Consider the following 10,518-nt stretch of genomic DNA (forward strand, 5'->3'; position numbering starts at 1 on the left):
CTGCCATCTTTGTTTAAGGGGCTTCTTCCTATTGTACCACATCTGTGCCCACATCTATGGGATTACATCCCTGGATTTGGCTTGGATTGCATTTCTGTCCCAATTCAAACAGTAAGATTGGGATGATCCTTTTTTTTCATCCCATCAATTGAAGACCAAAAGCCTACCCCATAATTTGGCAAGCCAGGAGGTGAAGACCATACATGGCTCAGAAGTTCCATGAAAAGGCTAAAGAACAATTGAGAGGATCTCGGTCCTTTGCCCATTGATGAAGAGAATTAAGACAGAGGATTAATGCAGTGTTTAATTCCAACCCGGAAAACCTAATACAGAGTTGTGTACTTTCCCTCCAACTCCCTGTGAAGCAGGCATCTGTCTCCCGGTAGCCGGAGCACAGAACAATGAAGACCGATGCTTTCAACCGGTGAGCTTTGCCCCTGGTGTGCTTTAGGCAATGAAGCCACTTGGTAACTGCGCTCTGTAAACACAACTCCTCACACACCAGACAATCGGCAGCCTTACAAACAGGTGAGGGGAACATATAGTGCGGAGGTGGTGCGCTGTCCACGGGATTCAAGGATGACTAGCTGAAATTCACTGAAATTCACTCCGGCACATCGGTGCTTGGTTTACAGCCATCTTCCTCTCTCATTCCCAGCCAAGGTTTGGCACACTTTCACCATACAGTCAACCCTCCAGATTTGTTGGTTTGACTTTCGTGGATGTAAATATTCACAGATTTGATGAAAATGTTCCCAACATCTCAAGATCCTCCAGTGCAATTCCATGATCAGCATCTGGTGGTGGAGGACCAAGAGATTCCTAGAAAGTTGTTATAAACAGTATTTTTAAATTCACGCTTTTTCCACCCTGGGGAATGTGGAGGGCTGAATTGCACAAAACTATAGCTCTATGATTCCACCTTAACTGCCTTGTCGGCTTTCTATGGTATCTGGGAATTGTAGTTTAAGGAGGTGCATTTAGATTTCTTGGTTTCTAGGACCTCCATGAACTACAGAGTCCATGGGATGGAGTGGTGGCAGTTAAAGTGGAACTGCAATGTTATCATTGGAGACTTTGCAAAGATATGATGTTAAAAATAATTCAGGTATTGGCACTAGGCTGATACCACACACCATTTGAGATGCCAGCTGAGTGGATGAATCAAAAATCATTTGGGAATTTCAACTAGTGGGGAAGGAGGCCTTCTTCCTGGCACCAAATACCTCCATCTGATGGCATCCAGGTTGGTGTGAAAGAACACAATGGGGATTGCATAGCCCATGTGCCAAATCAGGCCCACTGCGGGCCATGGGACTGCATGGACCTCCAGCCTCCGGCACCACCCAATTATTTCCTTCAGCTGCTCTGGAAGACCCAAAATGGGCTGCCAAGACCCTCCAGACTCTAGGCATATGGCCTAATTTGGGGCAAAGAAGTCATATTTTTCCTGCCTAGCAGAAGGGTTGGACTAGATGGCCCTCATGATCTCCTCCAACTCTAGGATTCTACAATTCTATGAAACCTGCCTGAAGAGGGAGCCGAATTCAAGAAGATCCCCCTCCCATTATTTCATGCCCAGTTGGTTCTTCATGGCCTGGAGCTCCTCCATCCGGATGGAGTTACCACCACACACGATGAGGACCACCGAATCCAGTTGCTGGCTCAGCCGTCCCTCTTCCTGCATCCTCTGGAGGCAGCCAGAGTAGATGAAGGCCAAGGAGGCCCCACAGGCTGCCTCCACAAGCGTCCGTTCGTCATCTGGGGAAGGCAAAGGAGGTCAGGAGAAGCCTTCTGCATCACAGGATACTAAAGCTAAAAGAGGCAAGGCTTTGAAATGTCCCATTTGAGGTCAATGGTGCTTACTCCAGCTGGGCAATGTTAACCCCAAAATATCTTGAATTGCTTCTTGTCAGATCATCTTCTCCTTAGGGTTTCTCAACACTAGAAAAACATGGTTTTGGAACACAGTATGACCCCTGTATCCATGGGGAACACTACATTTTGACTATACATGGGGCAGAAGCATCCCTTGGAACTGCAGTGAAGGACCTACAGAGGCCCACAAACCATCTATTTCCATATGCACCATATACCTGGTGCTTCCAACCTGGCGTATTGGAACAACAGGTCTCATCACCCCCAATTGGCATGAGTATTATAGTCGCAACACATCTGGAGGCCAATGGCTTGGAGAACACTGCATTTTGATTATTGGATGCATACTTTGGAATCACACTGGAGGACCTAGACAGGATCGCAAACCATCCTCTCCTATATGCACCATAAATCTGGTGCTTCCCACTTGGTGTATTGGGACTACAGATCCCATCACTCACAACTGGCATGACTGCCAATGGGCATTATAGTTATGACACAACTGGAAGATAAGGGGAAGTTGGGGAAGAGGGGTAGGGATGATCTGCTGAAGATTCCCATACTTAACTATGGAATTTCTTGTGCCAGGGCTGGAGCCACTACCAAGCCAGTGCCCACCTCTCACTCTGTCTTGTTGCCAAGCTTGGAAACTCACCCAGGAACTGCTCTATTGCTTTCACTGCTTCCACATCCTCCAGCACATGGGAGATGATCTGGCACTCTTTGGTACAATCCAAAGCCCGCTGGGCCACCGTCTTGGCCCCAAGGCATTTTGCCACGCTGAGGAAGGAACAGGGAAGAATAATGAGCAGGGGGGACCACATTCAAGCAAAGATATGCTCCAAGGTTAGCAGACCACTATGGGTTTCTGGATCGTCTCTGTGTCCTTATCTCCATTGGGTTCCTTATGTATTAGGGACTATGCCTCCTCTACTTTGCATTCTGCTTGGGCATTTCAGCCCACTGGTGAAATAAGGGGTGAGGTTCCTAGAATCATAAAATCATAGCACTGCAAGGGACCCCAGAAACCAGCTAATTCAGCCCCACATCATGAAAGAATGCCCAGCTAAAACCCTCATGGAAAATGACCATCCAACCATTATTTAAAGACCTCCAAGGATGGAGCACTGCTGCTTACAGTCAAGAAGTTATTCCTAAGGTTGAGGTAGAGATTCTTTTCTGGCAATTTGAATCCATTGTGTCAGGCTACTTCATCGCACTAGAGAATGAATCCACTTTTAATCCAGTTGCTGCCTCCTGCAGAATTCTGGGGTTTGCACTCTACATGGGGTTGCCTCTGAAGACTGCCCGGAAGCTCCAACTAGACCAATGCTTGGCATCCAGGTTGCTCACAGGAGCATGGTACAGGGAGTGCACAACTCCCTTGTTACACCAGCTCAACTGGCTGCCAATTAGCATCTGAGCACAATTCAAAGTGCTGATTTTAACCTACAAAACCCTTCACAGTTCCGGCCCAGTTTACCTGTCCAAACGTATTCTCCCCTATAAAACACCAAGAGCTTTAAGATCTTCTGGAGAGGCCCTGCTCTCAGTCCCACCACCTTCACAGTCACACTTGGTGGGGATGAGAGACAGGGCCTTCTATGTGGTGGGCCCCCGGCTATGGAACTCTCTCCCGAATGAGGTTAGGTCTTCCTCCTCCCTCCTGATCTTTAGGAAGCAAGTGAAATCCTGACTTTGGAATCAGGCATTCGTAGGGTGATGGACTAAGAGCTATTGGACCACAATGTGCAGACTGAATTGGATGATATTTTAACTTGGCGAATTGGTTTATCTGTATTTTTTAACTTATATGTATTATTAACTTATTGTATTTGTATGTTTTTAAACTGTTATTTATTTTCTAGCATTGAATTCTTGCTGTTAGCCATTCTGAGTCCCTCCACGGAGGTAGAGAAGAATGGGATATAAAAGTTCTAAATCAATCAATAAATAAAAAATACAGTTTAGGGAGGGTATTAAAGGCTCCTTCCTAAAATACAAACCCCAGAATTCTGAAGGATGCAGAAACCAGATTTTAAGTGGATTTTTTCTCTAGTGTGATGAGGCGCCTATTCTCTGAAGCAGAGGGTGAAAAGAAAGTGGACTCCAACTCTAGCCCAAAAGTCCCACCTGGTTATAGCAGGTAGAGTGACCAGTCTCCCTGCATTGACGGCGGCATTGAAACTGTCAGCTCCTCTGGTCTCCACCGCGATGATGGGCACATCTTGCCAACCGACCTCCTGAAGACCTGATACCACTCCAGCCAACAAGCCTCCGCCTCCTACAGACAGCACTACAGCCCCAGGTTTGGCATCCAAGGAGTCCTTCAACTCCTTGATGATTGTGTTATGACCCTTCCTGTAAGGAGAAGAGGAGGAACTGGAAGTAATGTGTTACTACTATGATTCAACATAAGATGATTCCACTCTTTTTAGTGGTATAAGAGTCACTGTTTGGCTGCAGTGATGGCGGCCTTCACAGGAAATAGAGGAGGAGGAGAATCACACGGTTCTGTGCTGGCTCATGCCACATCCCATTCTGACAGTCACTCTGATAGATACTTTTGAGAAATGAGGAACTAAAGAGATACTTTTGAGAAATGAGGAACTAAAGAGTTACTTTTAAAAAATGAAGTTGATTCATGAGCCCAAACCAATAGCTTAGTAAAGGTAAAGGTAAAGGTTTTCCCTTCACAGTAAGTCTAGTCATGTCTGACTCTGTGGGTTGATGCTCATCTCCATTTCTAAGCCAAAGAGCCGGCATTGTCCATAGACGCCTCCAAGGTCATGTGGCCAGCATGACTGCATGGAGCGCCGTTACCTTCCCTCAGAAGCTGTATCTATTGATCTACTCACATTTGCATGTTTTCGAACTGCTAGGTTGGCAGAAGCTGGGCCCCATAGTGGGAGCTCACTCCGCTCACTGGATTCAAACCTCTGATCTCTCAGTCAGCAAGTTCAGCAGCTCAGCCGTTTAACCCGCTACACCACCAAGGGCTTCCCAATAGCTTCGTAAGGACCATTAAAATATCACATTTTAGTGGTCCTAAACATCCTCCGATTCTTGTATTGAGGATTGGAGGTGAAGGTGAGGAGACCTTGCCCAACCCCAGCCCTTCTCTCTTGCAAAAGAAACCAATAGGTGGGATGGGGCCACAACTACAAGATAAAGGCTGCAAGTTGGGGCTACCTATGAAAGAGGCCAGATTGACATGTTGATATTCTTACCATACTAACGGATGGTCGAAAGGGTGGATGCTGACCCAGCCATCTTGCTTGGAGATCTCCATGGCCCTGTGGTTAGCTTCATCCCATGCCTGTCAGATCCGGAAACAACCCAATGAGTCATGTCATCCTCTATGGCACTGCCCATAACATTTGACACTCCATCGTCCTCGGTTTACCTGCCCAAAGACCTCCACCTTGGCCCCTTGCTCCTCAAGTCGCTTCACCGTCACTTCTCCGGTGCTCTTGGGGACAACAACTGTGATGGGGACCCCAAGTTTCCTGGCTGCATATGCTGCAGCAAGACCAGCGTTGCCTCCTGGAGAGCAGAAAAGCCTTGGATTTCTGTGCCAAAAGCCCCTTAAATCCACAAAAACATCCCCAAGTATCCCAACGCCAACCTCGTAGGGACAGAGAGTTTCATCTATGCTAACGATCGTGCTATCACCGCTCAAGCATAGAGCTTTGAGATGGTTGAACAGAAGCTCTTCGAAGCTTTAGATGCTCTTACTGCCTATTACTGGGGAAACTGGCTGATTCCTAATCCATCTAAAATGCAGATGTGTGCTTTTCATCTTAAGAACAGACAAGCATCTCGAGCTCTGAGGATGACCTGGGAAGGAATCCCACTGGAGCATTGCAGCACACCCAAATACCTGGGAGTCACTCTGAATCATGCTCTGACCTACAAGATCACTGCTTGACTATCAAGCAAAAAGTGGGCACTAGAAACAATATCATATGAAAGCTGACTGCCACAACCTGGGGATCACAACCAGATACAGTGAAGACATCTGCCCTTGCCATTTTTTATTCTGCTGCTGCGTACGCATGTCCAGTGTGGAACACATCTCACCACATTAAAATAGTGGATGTGGCTCTTAATGAGACATGCCACATTATTACAGGATGTCTGCGCCCTGCCCCACTGGAGATATTACACTGTTTAGCCGGTATTGCACTACCTGACATCTGCCGGGAAGTAGCAGCCAATAATGAAAGGACCAAGGCAGTGACATCTCCCACCCACCCCCTGTTCAAATATCAGCCAGCATGCCAACACCTTAAATCAAGAAAGAGCCTCTTAAGATCTACAGAGATACTTGCAGGAACACCTCAGCAAGCAAGAGTCCAAAAGTGGCAGGCCAGGCCCGTAGCCAGGATTTTGATTGGGGGGGGGGCTGAGTTTGATGTGGGGGGGCTGAGTCTGAGTGAAAGAGGGTGTACCCTAGCAAACCTTTTGTATCGTTACCCCAATACCCCCATGTATATAGGATATATTGAGTATGGTGATCAGATCATAATATGAATAAACATAACAGTTTAAATAATGCACCAGTAAGGAATTTGGGGGGGGGGGGGTAAAGCCCCTCAAGCCCCCCCCCCCCCCCCGGCTACATGCCTGTGGCAGGCTAAAACCCAGAACCTTTACCCATGCCTGATACCGAATGAGAGGGTCCCTCCTGGGCACACAGAAAACTGGGTGACTTGGAAGGCACTGAACAGACTGTGCTCTGGCACCACAGTTGCGGAGCCAACCTTAAAAAATGGGGCCACAAAGTGGAATCCACGACATGCGAGTGTGGAGAAGAGCAAACCACAGACCACCTATTACAATGCAGTCTGAGCCCTGCCACATCCACAATGGAGGACCTTCTTATAGCAACACCAGAGGCACTCCAAATGGCTAGCTACTGGTAAAAGGATATTTAATATAATTGCCAAGTTTTTAAACTTTGCGTTTTTAAAAATACATTACAACTGTACCCTTGGTTCGCTCCTGATACGATAAATAAATAACCTCGTAGTCACCCCCCCCCCCCAACTCCATTTGCAGCCCCTCTCCAAATAGCATTCTGAAGCGGGTCACCATTTCAAGAAGAACTGTCATAGAAGAATTTGGGCATGCTACACTTCATTTAGAAAGACCGTCTTTCCCAAGGGTAACTCTTTTCCAGACCTCTTTAGTGGAGACGGATTGGTGAGCCCACTTTACGATCTATTTCACAGAAGTAGCTACAGCCAGGCCTGGAAAAGTTACTGCTGTACATCCAGGGCCTAAACAACATGTTTGTGATACTGTACCCTACAATCTGGTGCCCTCCAGATGCGCTGGACCCCAAACCCCATAATCCCCAACTCCACATGGTGACAGAAGGATGGTCCTAAAGGCAACTTAGGACTTATTTACCAGATGAACAAACAAAGTGTTGGCAACCTTTCTTGGCAACCTAGAACAAAAAGGAAAAAAGGGTATTAGCTTGTTTGGATTTTTTTTGGGGGGGGGGGGATATCTCAGTCAAGATGCTACACCTGGAACTTAGAATTGATGCAGTTTGACCCATGGCTCAATGCTAGGGGATCCTGGGAGTGGTAGTTTGGTGATGCCATAGCATTCTTTGGCAGATACAGCAAAATACCTTGTCAAACTAAGAATCCCAGGATTTCATAGCACTGATCCACGTCAAGAGTTATGTTTGCAATTTGGCTTTCACCTCCTGGCAAAAGTAGCCAATGCCTCGGATCTTGAATGAGCCGGTGGGCTGGACATTCTCCATCTTCATGTAGACCTTGGTGCCGGCTGCTCGGGACAAGGCTATGCTTTCCAAGACAGGGGTCACCACATGGAAAGGCCGGCCGGCCCAATCACCCAACAAGTCCTCCATTGGAGCTATGGAGACGAACTAAAAGGGAAGATACAGAAGAATATTTTGTTGGATCAGTCCCCAAATCCATCCCGAGCCAGCATTCATGTTTATTAAGTTCTTTTACATCGAGTGCCTTTGTTTCCAACATATGGCAACAGTGGTCACAAAGTATGATTTGTTCCAAGGGAGTTTCCATCGCCTTCCTCAAGAGGTTTCCATGGCTGAGCAGGGAGTCGTAGTCCAATGCTCAAACTACTAAGCCCCCTTCCACACAGCTGCATAAAATCCACATTGAACTGGATTATATGGCAGTGTGGGTTCAGATAATCCAGTCCAAAGCAGATATTGTGGATTATCTGCCTTGATATTCTGAGTTATATGACTGTGCTGAAGGGCCCTAACCCACACGGACCCTGAGATCTTCATATTTCCTGACAATCGAAGCGACCAAGCAATAGAAATCCCCAGCCTTGACGTTGCAAGGCCAACACTTGAGTCCTTTTGGGTTTTTGTGTGTGTCAGGAGCAACTTGAGAAAACCAAGTCGCTTCTGGTGTGAGAGAATTGGCCGTCTGCAAGGACGTTGCCCAGGGTTTAACCCACTCCGCCACTGGTGGCTCAGTTCTTTTGGTGATGCCTTTTAACTGAATTGTTTTTATTACTTGCACCAACTTCGAATAAGATCGCAGCTTCAGCTCTAGTGGGAGCAGGTCTTTTTTAAACCGAATGGCTCTTAATTGCAAAATGCATTGTATTACAACCAAGACAGCAAAAAACAAGATATGTTAGTGTATTTCAGAATAAGGGACTGAAAGAACTGTATAAAGATAACAAATATACACAACATACATTTTTCCCTTTAAGGATAGCATACACATCTTTTTGGGCCCTTTGAAGAGAAAAAAGCAGGATATTATCATTAACCTTCTATTATTATTATTATTATTATTATCAGTATGAATAATAATATCATTAATAATAATAATAATAATAAATCATTATTATAATATTAATATTATTATATTGTATTGTATTATATTATGGGGCCCCTGGTAGCTCAGTGAGTTAAACAGCTGAGCTACTGAACTTACTGACCAAAAGGTTGGTGGTTTGAATCCGGGGAGCGGATTGAGCCCCCACTGTTAGGCCCAGCTTCTGCCAACCTAGCAGTTCAAAAACATGCAAATGTGAGTAGATCAATAGGTACAGCTCCAGCGGGAAAGATAATGGCGCTCCATGCACTCATGGAGTCTATGGACTACGCCGGCTCTTTGACTTAGAAATGGAGATGAGCACCACCCCCCAGAGTCAGACACAACTAGACTTATTGTCAGGGGAAACCTTTACCTTTACTATATTATATTATTATTTTACTGGAGCCCCCGGTGGCACAGTGGGTTAAACCCCTGTGCCAGCAGGACTGAAGATCGACATGTTGTAGGTTCGAATCCGGGGAGAGGCAGATGACCTCCCTCTATCAGCTCCAACTCCTCATGCGGGGACATGAGAGAAGCCTCCCACAAGGATGATAAAACATCAAAACATCCGGGCGTCCCCTGGGCAACATCCTTGCAGATGGCCAATTCTCTCACACCAGAAGCGACTTGCAGTTTCTCAAGTCGCTCCTGACACAACCAAAAAAATATATATTTTACTGACACAAAAGCACAGTATGTCACAGCAAATGAGATCTATATTATTATTATTATTAGTATTATTAATGAGTTGTGCCATGTTATGCTGATTGAACTCAAACTCCTGCCATGCTCTGGCCCCACTTCAGTGTTGCTTAATGGAGTCCAGGATCTTTCCACAGCTTCCAAGAATATCCTCTTAGTGCTCCGGTTTATGGGAAAATAGCCCCAGTGCATTGCTAGTCCTTTATTTTCCCTTTCTCTGACTCAGTGCCAATGATCTGGCTGCATCAGTGTGCAAATCACTGACCCCGATTCTTTCTCATCCTTTCCCAGAAACCCACAACCAGCCAGTCAGTGAATATTCTGCAATCCCCAATCCACCAAGAAAACAGTACCGTTTTTCCTGGAACTCCAAGATGGTGTTTCCCGTCTCCTTCTGGGACACGAAGGGCAAGCCTCTCTCCTTCCAAGAGAGAGGGACTTTGGCTCTCTCTCTCTCTTTCTCGGGGCGTGTGCAAAGTTTAGGAAGGGAGGGCGGAAAGCTGGACTCTATCCAACAATGACACTCTGAGTTTAACGTCCAAGTCGAGAACGTTTGCGCACCAAGCAGAGTTTCACAATGTTCCTTCGAAGATAAAAGCCCAAGGGCCTTGGAAATACAAAAGGGAGTTTTTCATGCACATAGTCATACCAGTCTTGGGAGACATTACTTTTTGAACAGATTCCCTCTGCCAAGTGTTGGGGATTATGGGAGCTATAGTTCCCAAAAAGGAATTTTGCCAAATCCCCCTTCACTTCACTTCTCTATCTAGAAACAGAATACAATAAGAATTCCATAACCATATCCAGGTCCGTAGAAAAGATAAAGGTAAAGGTTTCCCCCTGACATTAAGTCCATATCCCAGTGCTTCTCAACCTGGGGGTCGGGACCCCTGGAGGGGTCACGAGGGGGTGTCAGAGGGGTCACCAAAGACCACCAGAGAACACAGTATTTTCTGTTGGTCATGGAGGTTCTGTGTGGGAAGTTTGGCCCAATTCAATCGTTGGTAGGGTTCAGAATGCTCTGATTGTAGGTGAACTATAAATCCCAGCAACTACAACTCCCAAATGTCAAGGTTTATTTTCCCTA

General features: G+C 46.2%; 1 protein-coding gene across 2 annotated transcripts; it reads right to left on the reverse strand.

The window, feature by feature from the left end:
- Nucleotides 1-286: 286 nt before the first annotated feature.
- SDSL (serine dehydratase like) lies at nt 287-9,907 on the reverse strand. Of its 2 annotated transcripts, none has more exons than XM_060785442.2 (8): nt 9,785-9,907; nt 7,601-7,789; nt 7,297-7,336; nt 5,285-5,424; nt 5,109-5,197; nt 4,012-4,239; nt 2,534-2,658; nt 287-1,761 (listed from the first exon to the last, which is right to left on the reverse strand). In XM_060785442.2, exons 2-8 carry the CDS (start codon nt 7,769-7,771, stop codon nt 1,568-1,570), a joined length of 987 nt encoding a protein of 328 aa, XP_060641425.2. In that variant the 5' UTR covers nt 7,772-7,789; nt 9,785-9,907; the 3' UTR covers nt 287-1,567. The 2 variants fall into 2 exon arrangements, with proteins under 2 accessions (XP_060641425.2, XP_060641426.2); XM_060785443.2 differs by having other exon boundaries at nt 7,601-7,776; nt 9,785-9,906.
- Between the last annotated feature and the right edge of the window lie 611 nt (nt 9,908-10,518).

The sequence above is a fragment of the Anolis sagrei genome, chromosome X (genome assembly GCF_037176765.1).
Source record: "Anolis sagrei isolate rAnoSag1 chromosome X, rAnoSag1.mat, whole genome shotgun sequence".
Taxonomy (NCBI): Eukaryota; Metazoa; Chordata; class Lepidosauria; order Squamata; family Dactyloidae; genus Anolis; species Anolis sagrei.

Excerpts from the sequence above, each read along its gene's own strand:
- SDSL (XM_060785442.2), bottom strand. The coding sequence starts at position 7,771 with ATGGAGGACTTGTTGGGTGATTGGGCCGGCCGGCCTTTCCATGTGGTG. Across the intron at positions 5,425-7,296 it reads ACACTTTGTTTGTTCATCTG|GAGGCAACGCTGGTCTTGCT; the intron begins GTAAATAAGTCC and ends TCTGCTCTCCAG. Across the intron at positions 2,659-4,011 it reads ACTCTACCTGCTATAACCAG|CGTGGCAAAATGCCTTGGGG; the intron begins GTGGGACTTTTG and ends TTCCTTCCTCAG.